This window comes from Nicotiana tabacum, chromosome 5 (assembly GCF_000715075.1).
Source record: "Nicotiana tabacum cultivar K326 chromosome 5, ASM71507v2, whole genome shotgun sequence".
Classification (NCBI taxonomy): Eukaryota; Viridiplantae; Streptophyta; class Magnoliopsida; order Solanales; family Solanaceae; genus Nicotiana; species Nicotiana tabacum.
In genome coordinates this window covers 1,929,533-1,945,494 of record NC_134084.1, presented here as the reverse complement: position 1 = coordinate 1,945,494, position 15,962 = coordinate 1,929,533, and the positions used below count along the sequence as shown (strand labels likewise).

At 38.9% G+C, this 15,962-nt stretch overlaps 2 protein-coding genes across 2 annotated transcripts; one reads left to right on the top strand and one right to left on the bottom strand.

Moving 5' to 3' along the window:
* Positions 1–6,104: 6,104 nt before the first annotated feature.
* Positions 6,105–9,402, top strand: LOC107825955 (uncharacterized). The gene is made up of 4 exons (XM_016652888.2): positions 6,105–6,529; positions 8,477–8,494; positions 8,579–8,776; positions 8,869–9,402. The coding sequence occupies exons 1-3, from the start codon at positions 6,172–6,174 to the stop codon at positions 8,767–8,769; spliced, it is 567 nt and encodes a 188-aa protein (XP_016508374.1). The 5' UTR covers positions 6,105–6,171; the 3' UTR covers positions 8,770–8,776; positions 8,869–9,402.
* A 34-nt stretch (positions 9,403–9,436) lies between these two features.
* Positions 9,437–11,687, bottom strand: LOC107825953 (putative WRKY transcription factor 53). The gene is made up of 3 exons (XM_016652887.2): positions 10,905–11,687; positions 10,537–10,665; positions 9,437–10,330 (listed from the first exon to the last, which is right to left on the bottom strand). Exons 1-3 carry the CDS (start codon positions 11,231–11,233, stop codon positions 9,703–9,705), a joined length of 1,086 nt encoding a protein of 361 aa, XP_016508373.1. The 5' UTR covers positions 11,234–11,687; the 3' UTR covers positions 9,437–9,702.
* Between the last annotated feature and the right edge of the window lie 4,275 nt (positions 11,688–15,962).

Here is a 15,962-nt window from a genome sequence, read left to right as displayed (position 1 = left end):
CTTACCCTTATTCAAATAACTTAGAATTAAACCCTGTATGTGTCCTAGTGCATCTTAAATCATTAGGTGGTGACTCTTCAAATGCAAAACCCAGTTCCCAAAAGGAACGAGTTGTCCCATACCAAATGTCGTAAACCCGATTTCGCGAGAAAAAGGGGGCACACAATCTACTTCGACGACAGTTCGAAGCAACATCCCTATGGCCAAGGCCCTAGATGAAAGTATAAGTTCAACCTTGTTCGAACCACGACGGGATTCTACTTCGATGACAGTTCGAAGCGACATCCTAATGGCCAAGGCTATCGACAAAAGCATAAGTTTGACCTCATTCGAACCACGATGGGATTCTGCTTCGACGACAGTTCGAAGCGACATCCCAATGGCCAAGGCCATCGACGAAAGCATAAGTTCAACCTCGTTCGAACCACGATGGGATTCTTCTTCGACGACAGTTCGAAGCAACATCCCAATGGCCAAGGCCATCGATAAAAATACAAGTTCAACCTCGTTCAAACCACGACGGGATTCTGCTTCGACGACAGTTCAAAGCAACATCCCAATGACCAAGGCCATCGATGAAAATACAAGTTCGACCTTATTTGAACTACGACGGGATTCCACTTCGATGACAGTTCAAAGCAACATCCCCACGGCCAAGGCCATCGACAACAATATAATGTCGACCTCGTTCGAACTACGACGGGATTCTACTTCGATGACAGGTCAAAACAACATCCCAATAGCCAAGGGAGTTAATATAATGTGTGATAAATGCATGAAAAAACAAGCCGACGAAAGTAAAATTTTACATTACAGCAAAATATCATTTACAATTGCCCTTACAAACAGGCCCAAGCACGACTCGTGCAAAAATTCCAAAACAAAAGTAAATACAAACCAGGACTACACAACATCCCCAGCGGGTTAAGCGTCTTCATACCTTGAATCTGAAGCAAGGTGATTCGCGCCATCAGAATTGATGCCCTCCCTGTCAGGTGTGAGGGGGTCGTACCCGCATGACTCACGAGCTGCACGAGCTTCGGCGTGCATAGCCTGAACCTCCACCTCAGTAGCCCTACCCTCGGTGTGAAAATACTTATACACATCAAGCCGAGCCTCCGTATGGACCCACAACTTGTACAAATGGCGGGCGCTCCCGGATCAACTGAGGTACGAGACGTAGAAGGCTGAGAACGTTGACTTGCCTCCTCCGCCCTTGGCGAGGCAATTTGTCCCTTCAATGCGGCCAACTCCGCCTCCAGCTCCTTGACACGCCCTTTGAGCCCTGCAACTTGATGTCTAGAGGCTTCCCTCTCTCCAGTCAGTTCCAACCTGGAAATACGGAGGGCATCCTCCAAAGATACCGATTCAGAAATAGCTATCGCCAACTTATCGGCACTGACGATCACTAGCCCTTAAGCCCCTCAATCTTCACTACCTTAGCACTCAACTCGGCAGTCAAGTCGGCCACCTTCAGTTGCAAGTCGGCATTCTCAGCCGTCACCCCCTACTCAATTCAAGCTCGTCCGCTTTCGCCTTAAGGGAGGCCTCTAGTTCGCTATTATTGGCGACGCCTTCACAAGCTCCTCGTCCCTCTCCCTTAGCTCCTCTATCTTGCGCTCCAATTGGTCCTCCCGCTGCTTGAGCGCCTCACGAAATACCTGGAACTCAGGATCCTGATGATAAATGTCGGACATCACCCGATGCTTAGCATGATACTACTGATAATTGGACGATATCTTCTCATAAAGGCCCGTCCTTTTTCTCTCACGACGCTCTCTCTCCACCTCCAGGACGAGGGTCTGACAAAAGAGAAGGGAAGAAGTTAGAAACAAAATACAGAACGACGATTATCTTACCAATCCAACAACAAAAAGAGGAGAGGTACCTACCTACAAGGCCATACCAGCGACCTTCTGAGATAACTCCATGTCGCTCATTGCTCCAAGTATCTCGCTTTCAGGAGCAACACATAGAGGATCGAGAGTCGATGCCACCTGCTCGCTGTTCAACAGCAAGTTGTAGTTCCCCAGAACTGCCATATGACGGTCGGATCTGTCCGTCCTAACCTCTACATGGGTATGGCGACCCATAAATTCATTAACATCCTCTGGGTAGATATCCAAACCTGAGCCGCCAACCTCAACACGAGGCCTTCCAACATTAGACGACGCACCACCTTCATGGAGCGCACTGAACCGGCTCCCGTACCAACTCCTTCCACTTGGGGAGATCTCCCCGAAAAAATGGCTTCGGCCATGAATACGGTTACCAGGGCCGTCCGGGATGCCCTGCTGTCATCGGCGTCCATAGCCACGCCCTTCCCCTGCTCCAGCCTCCTTCTTTTTCTCTCCAACGGCTCATCCCCGTTAGAAGATTCATAGAAAGAATGTGAGGCCGGTACCGAAGAAGCCTCCTCCCTCGTGGCCACAACTCGAGAAGAATCTCCCAATTGAATAGGTTGAGGACGACCCTCCCGAACAGACTCGCTCAAGATAAACCGTGTGTCTACAGTAGCAACGACTTTTCTAAAGGCGGGAACTGGCGCCCTCCGCCTAAAAGCTCCCCGACCTATCATCACAAAAGGGTCGTACTATTAAGCAAGGTTGCATGGCCAAAGAAGTAGTAAGTCATTTACCTGAGGAAACTTTAGGGCCATAACGTTGTACGAAGGTAGGCCAAGTCCGAGTTTCTACTACATAAGGCAACAGGCGGGCTACCCAATCCTTGATACCCGCAATGGGGCGAGGCGGACGACCCATAGCTGCAAAACGGCGAGTATGTAAAAGTTACAGTAATTACAGATTAGAGGGGAACGTAACGAACGACGACACTTACAGTTCCGTTCCATCGCTCCGGAAATCTGGCGGAGTCAGAAACGATGTGTTCGGTCTTGACAAAGAAATACTTGTGCCAAAACTTTCGGCTCACCCGGTCATCCGTCCCGACCACCAGCCCTTTCATACCACGAAGCCTCAAATGCACCATGGTACCCCTGAGGAAGCCAGGCATGAACAGGTGCAAAAGGTGATGGACGGAAATACTATATTCCGCCAACTCTGCATACTTAGTTACTAGTAAAAGCACCTTGAGCGTGTATGACAAAAGTTGTGCTGGGCAAACTTGGTAAAATATGCAGAATTCTTCCGCTAAGGGGAAGAGAGGAAGGGTATAGCCGATCATAAAAGGGTACTCATAGAAAGCACAGTACCCAGGTCTGTGGATGTCCATGTAATCTCTCCCCGCTGGAACCATTTCTATATGAGCAGGAATGCCATACTTTATACGAAGGGCATCAATATGGACCTACTCTGTCTCAGAAAATATGGGGTTTGGGGTGGGAGGTGGATCTTGAGGAAGTCACTCCGGGATAAGGGGTGCCTCGGTAGCAGCTCCTCCACCGTAGAAGGGCTGTCATTCTCTTCTACCACAACCTCTCCACTATCAGAAGGAGGCATCGTTGATGATGGGGTGGCTTTAGGAACCTCCTCACGAGAACGACGAGACCTCGGCATAATATCGTATGGAGGAGTATTAACACAAAAGGAGGAAAGAAGAAGAAGCTTTGGGTGAAGATCGAAAGAAGAACAGAAAGATATGAAAACAAACTAGGAATAGCGAAAGGGGTTTCAAGAAGAGGAATGGCCAAAGTTTTTCAAAAAATCAAACCCTTCACCTATTTATAGGATTGGGAGGCGCCAGAATCGAGGCGATAGACTTCAAAGCAGCGCAAGAATCGAAGCACCAAGCCGTCAGTCCCTACCTTGAAAATCTGCGCAATGATGACGCACATAAAGCTGACATCACTTCCCGGAGAAGTGTACCACACGATATCTTGCTGAATATGATGACCAATTCCCGTTGGCCACGTCATGTCGTTCCCACAGGTCAAATTTCTCCAAAAGAATGCACGAGGTACGCTCATCAAGGACGCATCCGGCCGCGACCCTGACAAGTGGAGGGACTAACTGTATGGGTCCAAATTTGACCAACCTTGACCTATGATGAGTACGACCAACGACCGAGTATCTTCGAATCGGCATCCCGAGGAAGACGACCTTAAGGCAAAAATAGAAACTGTACGACTCTTGTAGAAATATAAGCCAATTAGGAGACATTGAGAATATTCTATTGAATATTCCTTGTATTTTTAATTCTTATAATTCTGAATGCTTTCTCTCTAGTATATAAGGGGAAAAAAGATCTTGTAAGGAAAATGGACATTCGAAAAGTGAACGAATCTTGAATACAAAGAAACTTTGCAACTCCTTACCTACAATTAGTCTAGAGATAATTATCTTCAGCTACGATTTACCCCTTCATCTTTGATTGATTTGTCCAAAAAGGTTTTAACATCTTTTGAGTCAAACAATAGTCTTGTTTTAAAAAAAATTCATATTCTATTTTTAGTTTTTCATCCGTAAGTTAAAAACTCTAAAACCCAATAAAAACTTCAACTAGGTATACAAAAAAGTAAATTTTCAACTCAAAACACAAATATTTGCTAATTTTGAGCTGCAAAAAGGCAATATAAAAAACCTCGATATAATTCAACTGAGCATTATATAAAATTATAAACTACTAAATTTTGAGCTCAAATATATCAATCTCATTCTTTCAATAATTATTGTTATTTCCTGAGCAGTAAACCTAAAAATATCTAACTCACAAATAACTTCAACTAAGCAGGGCCGGCTCTAGTGCCTTGTCTAATAAGGCGTGTGTTGGGGCCCCCATTTTTTGAAATAATTGGTATATAATAATTTAAATAAAATAAAATTTAGAGTTTTTAGTACAAAGTTAGACTATTTCATATAAAACAATTTTTTTTTCTCCATATATGTAAATAAAGTAACCGTTTGAGTTACTTTAAAGGGGGTAGTATGCAAATGTTTTTTAACGTGTGAATTGAAATTAATTTGACAAGAAAAAATAGTATAACGAGAAGATACTATGCACTCAATCAAATAAAATGGCTTGATTCTTTTTAAAATATTTATTTTACTTATAAAATAATGTTATCAGTTCCTATAACAGTTTCCTCAGCGATAACAAGTTTTTCAAAATTAAAATTGATAAATCTTAGCTAAAATAAATAATAGCTCAAGAAAGACTAAATGAGTTGGCTATAATATCAATTAAAAAGGAATTATTAGAAGAAATAATGATTACTAAAAAATTATTATAAAAAATTATTAACAACTTTGCATCTCAAAAAGCTAGAAGAATAGACTTCAAATAAAAATATATATTATATCTTTTAAAAAAAATTTAGGCATCATATTAAACTTTGGTTTTAGGTCATATATGAGCTTGAGCCGCCCCTGCAACTAAGCATAATAGAAAAAGTAAAATTTTCCTCAAAAACCACAATAATGTTTTATTTAAAAATGCAAATGACCTAACTGCCCCCTAAATTTGCATCGAATTTTAAAGCTAATTACCCTATTTTTATTTATTTTATTTTAGCATCTCTATTCAATGAAAAGAGTACTAATAACACCTATGGCAGTTGATAGTGCTTGTGTGGCACAGTGTAATTGATGTGGTCATAGGGAGTGTTATCACCCTAAATAAAAAAAACACTAAAATCGAAAAAAAAAAAAAATTTAAATTACAAGTAAACGTCAAAAGAATAAGAGAAAGAAATTAGAAACTGTTTATTTGGTAAAAAAAAATTATGGGACCATATATTAATATTAATTATGTCAATTTGAGGTGTTAAAATGATTGAGTGGCCGACTTTAAAATTTGGTATAAGTTTAGGTGTCAATTAGGCCATTTTGCTAAATGTTCAAGGTCAAACGGCCCATACATGAAAGTTCATAGAGAAAAAGGTTAATGGGCCATCTTTAAATTAAGAAGAATTAATCTAACTAGCTATCTATCCAACCTCTTAAACTAAAAATAGCCGACGGATGTATTGCTTATGATTAAACGATCTATAATATGTGTATAATCATGTATAATTTATATAAACTGGCTAGAAAAAGTAAATAATAAATCGAGTCGGCTATTTATGTAAAGATTCCTTAAATTAAGTAAATTAAGCCCAACTATGAACCGGTTCATAAATCATCTAGCAAGCCCACATTCAACTCCTCTCAGTCTATCTCCTACTTACGGTTGAGCCTCCCTTTCATCAAGCCAAAAAAAGGTCATTTCTGCAAAATGTTAAACTGCTTACACCCTGTTTGGAAGAATCCCATAACGCTAGCTTCCTCTTCTTCTCCATTTTTCCACTGTTTCCAAACATGTCCCAATTTGAGAAATACTACCAAACAACTCAATTACTGTGGTAAAAGTAGAAGACTTGACAGTAAAAGAAGATCAAGAATTGTGAAATGTGGATTTTTACCTGTTGATCCATGGGCACCAAATGTTGATTCACAAAGCATAGCTTCACAGCTTTTTGCTTTTTCACTTTTCCCTTATATTGGTTTTTTGTACTTCATTACCAAATCCAAGACTGCTCCTAAACTTACACTTTTTGGGTTCTATTTCTTGCTTGCTTTTGTAGGGGCCACTAGTGAGTAACATCCTTATTTTGATTTTTACATGCTGTTTTTCTTGTTATGTTGTTTAGATTATTCATCATAATTTGACTGTTTTTTAGATTGATCAGTAACATCATTTAGGGAAAATGTTGAAATTTACCACCGGAAAAGTTGCTGCCATGTGACCAGGAGGTCACGGGTTCGAGCCGTGGAAACGGCCTCTTGCAAAAATGCAGGGTAAGACTGCCTATAAAAGACCCTTACGGTCCAGTCCTTTCCCGAACCCCGCGCATAGCGGGAGCTTAGTGCGCTGCACTGGCTTTTTATTCACGCGATGTATGGGAAGGATCACATCCTTAGGGATGTGATGCAGACATCCTATCCTAATGGAAGCATTAGTGTATGCTTCCACGGCTCGAACCCGTGACCTATAAGGTCATACGGATACAACCTTACCGTTGCTCTAAGGCTCCCCTTTGAAATTTACCACTATAAATCTTAATTTTACCATCGGTTATATTTTGGGGTCATTAAGCAGATAGAGAATAGTTGGATATGTTAATTGATATTTTATTGATTATGAATCACTGTGAGACAGAATTTAAAATTTGCTGCAATTGATTCGATTAGGTTGTCTTAACATTTGTAGTTACTGCTCTCTTGCGAATCAAAGGAGCTGGCGATGAAGAACAAAAAGTTAGTCACCATGTGTAATTTGGTTAATGTGGCAGCACAGAAGAAAATAATTAGCTGTCAAATTGAAGGGGAGGTTCTATAGAGTAATAATGATTATCCCTTCTGTTAGGAATAACTGAAATAATCGGATATGTTAGAGGTCTTGGAGACATATCAGCTCTTAGGTTGAGTTGTTACAGAATAGTTGTTGTTGAAAACTGGTTTTTTAAGGCTTAGTAGCCTAAGCGCACGTAATGAGGGAGGGAGAGAGAGAGAGAGAGAGAGATTATGTTTAATAATGTAGTAAAGGTATCGGCATGCTCTTCTCTCTTTTCTCTATTGAACTATGGAAAGCACTTTATAGTAGCGACATGGATTCACCACAACTTATGATTTCGCCAATGGGGCAAACAAAGGCTAATTCGTTCTGGTTGTTATGACTAACAAGAAACGGTAGGTTCTTTCGGTGCGCTTTGGTCCTTCTTACGAAGACTATCCTTTGTATAACTATGATCCAAGAGATTTACCGAAAACTTGTTTTTACTCTCAATTTTCCATATTCAACAAGAAAGCTTGTTATTTTCTTTTACGGCTAAATAGTAGTATAAAGTTATACAATCAAACCTCTCTATAACAACCTCGTTTGTTCCAAATATTTTTGGATGTTATAGCGAAGTGCTGTTATATAGAACATATATTATAACATAATATGAAAATTGGTTCCGAAAAAGCTTGGCTTTTATAGTGAAGAGTTGTTATATAGGGATATTGTTATAGAGAGGTCTGACTGTAATTCTAACCATTGTTTCATCTCTTATTTTTTCTTGTATGTTACTTTCAAAGAATATTCTTTATGTGCACTTAGGGTGGTTTGGAGTTATAAAGGCATCAAGTATGAATGCAGATGCCTTCTCTGGCTTTCCAGAGGATATGTCTGGATTTAATTCTTGACTAGGTTCCGATCCGACGAGAACAATCATTGAAATGTTTTCCCGTGTAGGTTGTTGGTTTTATGTGCTTGAACAGTTTGTCGTTAGTGACTGGTTTTATGCATTTCAGGACACTTTAACTATAGTTGGAAAATCTTTCATCACTATCCTCTTTTTATTTCTTCTATCGCATTACGTTCAATAGATGGAAAGTAGTGTGTAAATTTTGTCCCTCATATTTCTCTTCTGATGTCATTACATATGTACTTCGTAATCTTCTTCAAAAATTTACCTCTCTATACTGGCAATATTATTTTAACTTCATTTTATTTGTTCTGATCTTGTGGTTCCTTCTCTTTCACCTCGTTCGTGCAGTTCCTGCAGGAATTTATGGTAACTTCCTCTCTCAGTAAACAATCTATTAATTGTACTAATCAAACTTAAATTTGTGATTCTAATTGATATGCTTTGTGACAGCGAAAGTGCATTATGGAACTTCTCTATCGAACGTGGATTGGTTGCACGGAGGAGCTGAGTCACTGCTCACTTTAACCAACTTATTCATTGTGTTGGGTCTAAGAGAAGCTATTAGAAAAACCGGGAATCCTGAAGAAGGCAAAACCAATGATGTCTCTGGAATTAAAGAGGAAAAGAAGTCATCTTTCTAGTTGACATGTACTTATCATCCTTTGTTGTTTGTATGCATCAGTATATCATTGGTTCAAAGAAAAATGTCTGTTTTTTCTTTGCCCGTCTGTTTTCGGTAGGTAGTTGCTGTTATTGATGTGTTGGCCCGGACCCTCCGGTCAAGATTGTATCTTACCACAAGCATAGTTGCAAGGATCCCATCTTGATGCATCAACAGAGAAAGATTGCATAAAATTGACGGCATGACGCAGACATTGAAGACCTCAGATAATCACCATCTACTCTGGTTCTCGTGTTTTTGGTGATGGTTCTAATCGTTCTTAAACTATTGTATTTTTCTTATTTAATTTGTTGGAATTTATGGTTTGGTTCTCTTGATGACCTATTGAAATACAATGCTCCAACAAATTTCATGTAAATGGTGTGTTCCTGTTGAAAGGCTAAAATAATTTGGTCACGGAGTTTCAGAAAGAAAGGAAGACTTTTGAAACTTGTGGTCTAAAACGAGCCATAAATATTTATGTGGAATGTCACATAAATTGGGACGAAGGGAGTAATAGTTTTACTTATACCTACACTCTGTTAGTTGTTCTGACTTTGTGGTTTCGCCGATTGTTCTCGGTCTACTTATGATAGTAAGCAAAGGTGAATCCAACTTAGCTTTCTGTAGTTTGATAGATTCATGAATGTTCAATAGCCTTTTGAAAGAATATGCTTGAATTTCACTCGCAGCTTGATGTCAGATTACAGGAAGTTCAGTCCTTGTAATACAGTAGACTATTGTATACAAATAATAGCTAGTTTCTATTCAATTTCTAGTTTTGTTGCTAAGTTTTACAAAGCATGTCTATACTAATTATTAAAGGAGGGATCATCGACTTTTACAAAGTATTCTGGTGATCACATCCACACTGTTCATCTTTATTGTTCTTTTCAAGTGCATTAGTTTGTGTTCATGAGAAAAATCTGGGGTTATCGAATGGAAAATTTGGATCTAGCTCAAAATGGTCTAGTGAAAACTCGCTGCCCACAATTGGAGAACTTGTTGAGGAAGTGTTGGCTGAGAATATATCAGTGAGGTCTGATTCTGAACGGTGCACGTTATGAACCATTCCAAAACCATTCATCTGACAGCTGCTTGAGATTGAGAAGTAGTTTGATTCAGGGGTTGTAGGAGAGACAAAAGACGGTGAATAGCCGCCACCTATCATCAGATTTTCATCAACATGGGAAATCTGGAAATGTTGATTTTCATCTGTCAAACTAGAGAACGTTGGAGGAAAGGAGAAAGAACATGCTGCTGTTGTCTCAGTCTTGTCCAAATCATTAGTATCGACTCTCAGGTTTGCTCTCAAGTTCATGAGTACTTCATTTGAATATTGCCCTGTTTGATAGTTGGCTTGTTTCTTGAATTCTTGATTTTCTGGTGATTTCGGTTGTAGTGCAGAATTAGTAGCTTGGTGACAAGTATGAGAGCCTTTGTATGTGATCTCAAATACAGTAGGATCATCATCTGACCTTTGCACTTGTTTTGTCGTCCAACAGTTTTGCATGTGACGATATGTGCATCTGTAGTAACTTCTGCAAAACATATGATAATTCAATATTATGGAGTAGAAATGATCACAAGGGGAGCTAGAAGCCCGGCTACGGGTTCGGTCAAACCTTGTAGCTTTTGCTCAAACATAGCATTTGTGTTAAAAAATTCATTAAATAAGTACACATAAGCATATAATTGTTTTTAGTGCATTTTATATATAGAACATGAGAAGAAATTGACTTATTACCTAGGATATTTAGCACCAAGAATGTCTTTCTGACCATACTTTCTCCAGCTATATCCATCATCAGTAGGACCTTCAAATCCAGTCTCGGCGCTGACTTTGACTTGTTCAGTCCATGTGGGCTGTGATTTTCTGCAACATACATCAAGAACCAGGTTAAGTTGACCTATTCGCAGTTTCATTTTATATGACGCTGTTTGACTGGATGCGACATAACAAAAGTACCCTTAAAACTTGTGAGTCTAAACATGTGATGATATTTCTGTGGCTATAGGAGCATGTCCTAAAGAGTAAAACGAGAAGTGTAAAGTTAAAGAGTTTCTAAGTACAGAAAAGTGGAGTATCATGTTTTATAACGGAATTTGATCTACCTCTTTTTCGAAATATTTATGAGCTCCTGTTGATCTTTGAAACTCCTTTTCTTGTCATCACTCCTAGGACTTCCATCAACTGAAACCGAAGATTCGATCGCGCCACATGTTTGTGGCAGAGGCTGTGGAGATTGAACGGCCGATCCACTGCATTTGAGAATTAACAGAGATTGCTCATAAGAAGAAAGTATCTTCTGCAGAAGCAATTCTTGATTTTCAGAAATTGAAGGCATTGACCTCAAGTAAGCTCTAAGTTGCTTTGTGTGTTCAATACCTTGAGTTAGCTCATTGATAAGTGTATTGTATTCCCAATTGAAAGCACAATCCATTTTAAAAGAAGGAATTGGAAAAGAAAAAGGGGAGCTATTATGTAGCGTAGAAAAGTGGACGCGGCCCCAAGTTTCCCAACAACAGCTTAGCTTAGTAGCTCAACTCTTTCTACTGACGAGGCGTGTTGAGTTTCTTAGTAAGTGGACTCGAACTTGAAGTATACAGGGTTACAGGGAATTTAGACACGATGTGAACCTACTTATGAGTGGAATGTCAGTGACAAGCAAATTACGGTGGCAAGCATTACTTAGGGAAAACACGATGTGAATCTATTTATGAGTGGAATGTCGATGACAAGCAAATTACTCGGGGAAACGAGCACAATCTTGGAATATGGAAAAAAATTTGTTTTTTTGTGGGATTTAGTAACTTATTTATGAAATTTGATGGAGAAGTTGGGTGCATGAGATGGTGGATTTTGTAGGAGATGAGTAATGAAAACAAGAAGATAGTAACATTTGAATTTAAAAGGGAAGGATATATAATGTAAATAATGAGAAGTGAACAAAAAAGGCATGTGGAAAAAAGGGAGAGTTGACTGCTAAAAACGAGTTTTTCTACGTGGAATGGTCGTTGGTCAAATAAGAAAGTCCAAATGTTGAGTGCTGACCAATTCAAACTAACAGTACCTATTAGTTCTCTTCCACTTATCTCAAACGAGTATAGACTATACTTCTTTTCTTTTTTTTTTAATTTTTTATCTGGTACTCACATTGGGGTCCGACTAATCCGGATTCGCGCCGGAAAGTCCCACATTAGGGCCACTTATCTCAAACGAGTATAGACTATACTTTTTTTTTATTTCTCACCCGGTATTCGGTACCCACATTGGGGCCTGACTAATCCGGATTCGCGCCGGGAAGTCCCACATTGGGGGATAAAGCGCTCCCTAACAAAGGCGACTCCATACGCAGGGGTTCGAACTCGAGACCTCTGGTTAAAGACGAAGGAGTACTTACCACTCCAGCACTATACTTTGTGATAAGATACTCAGAGCTAAAATTTTCGTTAATGGGAGTCAAAGTATAAAGGAAATACTCGAAGACGTCTATTCACAATTTGAGTCGTAACATTATAAATTTAAATTCTCATCAAATAAATTTCCTAGAGATTGAAATTATACTTATATCAGTATTTAAAGATGTGACGGCATAAGGTACAGGTTATCTATTCAAAGGCAAGAAGTTAGAAAGATCTATCTATATATCTATCTATCTATCTATCTATCTATCTCTCTCTCTCTCTCTCTCTCTATATATATATATATATATATATATATATATATATATATATATATATATATATATGTGGAATAAATACGAATCAAACTCTCTTACGACATTAGCACGATGCATTCCTTGCGTAACGCTGTGAATCTAGAAACAGAGAAAAGTCCATTATATTGGCTGACCAATTCAAACCTCCCTTTTTGTCTATGATTTGGCCATTGTGACATTAATGATTGAGAAAATTAAATCTTGATATTTTGCTTTCCAAAGAGAAATAAAGCAACAATGGGTAGAAATCAAGCTGAGAGAATGAAACTTCAACATCTCTTAGCTACATGCAAAAAAAAATGTTAGAAGACAAAGGCATTGTCATTTAAAATGAGACTCTTGACTAAAGGCTAAATTAGCAAAATCATTAGCTATTGAATTAACCTCCTCGTTAGAGGTGGACTTATGCGTAGTATTGAGGGGTCACTAAACCCCGTAAAATTTCTCGTGTTTTGGTATGTTAGGGCCAAAAAACTAAAATACAGGCCAATTTTTAAACTTTTGTGTGTTATCACGTCATTTGCATGAATCCGGGATACCAGATCCGAATCGCCTAAAATTTAAGGGCGATAAAAAATGACCTATTAAATTATAGTTATGGCTTCAGCATGATCGTTTCTTATTTATTTGGCATTTTAGGGCAAAAAAACTGGAATGGGGCTCGATTTTCAAATTTTCTTGTGCATAGTCCACGTCATCTGCACGAAGTCGGGCTACCGAATGCGAATCACCTATATCTTGCGGGGCCATAAAAAAGACATAATGAACAATAGTCATGATTTCGGCATGACCGTTCCTCTTTTTTGGCATTTTAAGGTCAAACAACTGGAATTCGAGTCGATTTTCAAATTTTCGTGTGCAATAATCCATGCCAACTGCATGAATTCGGACTACCGGATTCGAATCACCTAAAATTATGGGGGGCCATAAAATGACCTAATGAACAATAATCATGGCTTCAACATGACTGTTCCTCATTTTTTTGGTATTTTAGGGCAAAAAAATTGGAATTCTGGTTGATTTCCAATTTTTCGTGTGCTATAGTCCATGCCAACTACATGAATACGGGCTACAGGATCCGAATCACCTACATAACGACCCGACCGACCGTTTTGAGTATTACAACCCCGATCCCCCATTTACTGCTCAACTTATGCATTACACTTGGTATGTGACTTGCCGGGGTAATTGATTCTAGTTCGATGAGGTTTCCGAATGAATTGAGACACTTAGTCTCAATGATGAAAGCTTAAAGATGAAATAAATGACCGGATGGTGAAATATGTATAAACGACCCCGGAATAGAATTTTGATAATTTCAATAGCTTTGTATGGTGATTTTGGACTTAGGAGCGTGTCCGAAAAATTATTTGGAAGTCCGTAGTTAAATTAGGCTTGAAATGGTGAAAATAAAAAATTTAAGTTTGGAAGTTTGACCAGGGAGTTGACTTTTTGATATCGGGATCAAAATCTAATTCTGAAAATTTGAATAGCTCCGTTATGTCATTTATGACTTATGTGCAAAATTTGAGGTCAATCAGACTTGATTTTATATGTTTCGACATCGAATGTAGAAATTGAAATTTCTTAGTTTCATTAAGCTTGAATTGGGGTGTGATTCGTGGTTTTAGCATTGTTTGATGTGATTTGAGATTTCGACTAAGTTTCTATGATGTTATAGGATTTGTTGGTGTATTTGATTGAGGTCCCGGAGGCCTCGAGTGAGTTTCGGATGGTTAACGGATCAAAGTTTGGACTTGAAGTTTGCTGAAATGTAGTGTTCTGGTTTCCTTATAAGCGATTGCGTGGGAAGTCCCACGATCGCGTAGGCTTATGATGGCAACTGGAAAATTGTGATATGCGATCGCGTAGATTTGACAGGGTTTTGCTATGCGAACACGTGACTAAGGCCACGTTCGCGTAGTGAAAACGAGGCAAAAGCTGGCCAAGCGCTTAACCCTTAGCGATCGTGGATAATTCCGCGATCGCGTAGGTCTGGAAAGTTGGTTATTCGCGATCGTGTGCATTCATCCGCGATCGCATAGTGTTAAATTCTAGGCAGCCTTCTTTTGTTCTTCACGATCGCGTGCCTTTGGCCGCGATCGTAAGAAGAAAAGCATGGGCAGAAAGTTTAAGTTCTAAAAATAGGACTTCATCCTATTTTTCATTTTTGACGATTTGGAGCTCGGGGAGAGGCGATTTTCGGGAGATTTTCAAGAAAAATATCGGGATAAGTGTTCTTAACTCACTTTTGGTTAAATTACCTGAATCCATCGTTGTTTTTAACATTTAATTGATGAATTAAGTTGGAAACTTGTGGAAACACTTAAGGTTAAGATTGAGGATTTGAGGACTGAATTGTTGTCGGAATTAAGTAATTTTGGTATGGTTAGACTCGTCATTGAATAGACGTTCACATTTTATAACTTTTATCGGATTCCGAGATGTGGGGCCATTGTCAATTTTTCGGTTGAATTTTGGATTTTCTTGGAAAATGTAATATTTTTCATATGGAGTTGATTCCTATAATTTTTGTTGACTGTATCAAATTATTTTGGCTAGATTCGAGCCATTCGGAGTCGAATAATCGAAGAAAAGGCCTACTAGTGAATTAAATTGACGCAAATCGAGATAAGTGATTTGTCTAACCTTGTGTAGGGGAAATTCCCCTTAGGATTGGTATTATTATGATAATTGTAATATGTTGAAGGCTATGTATGCGAGGTGACTAGTGTGTACACGGGCTAAATATGGAAAATTCTAGCTTTAAATTGTGTATCTCTCTGTCGCATATTGATTAATTTATTTATTCAAGTTATATTCATCGTCGTTATTCTATTTTTACATGTCTACATGTCTTATCTCTTAATTGAAACTTGTACAACATGTTTAATTGAATTACATGCTTATTTGATCTTGTACTCATTATTTAACTGTAGGAATCTTTGCTTGAAATTTGTTATCCTTGAAATATCATTGTTCAATCGTTCTATTTTAGTTTTTGCGACATATTTACTTTTGGTACTGCGATGCGGTACCTCGAGAGATCCCCCTGTTGAGCATATTTACTTTTGGAGGCAGTACCTTAGGAGATCCCCCTGTTGAGCATAATTACTTTTGGGACTATGAGGCGGTATCTCGGGAGATCCCCCCTGTTGACCATATTTACTTTCGGGACTACGAGGCGGTACCTCGGGAGATCCCCCTGTCTTGCATATTTATTTTTGGGACTACAAGATGGTATCTCGGGAGCGCCACATGTTGTTTATTCCTATGTGCTGTGTTATTACTTTTCTGTAATTTCTCACTTACAAATTCTCAGTCTTTTCATTATAATATTATATCTTCTGCCTTGTTTCTTATTCCAGTATGATCCTGACCTCGTCACTACTTTACCGAGGTTAGGCTTGGCACTTACTAGATAATGTTGTGGTGTATTCATACTACGCTT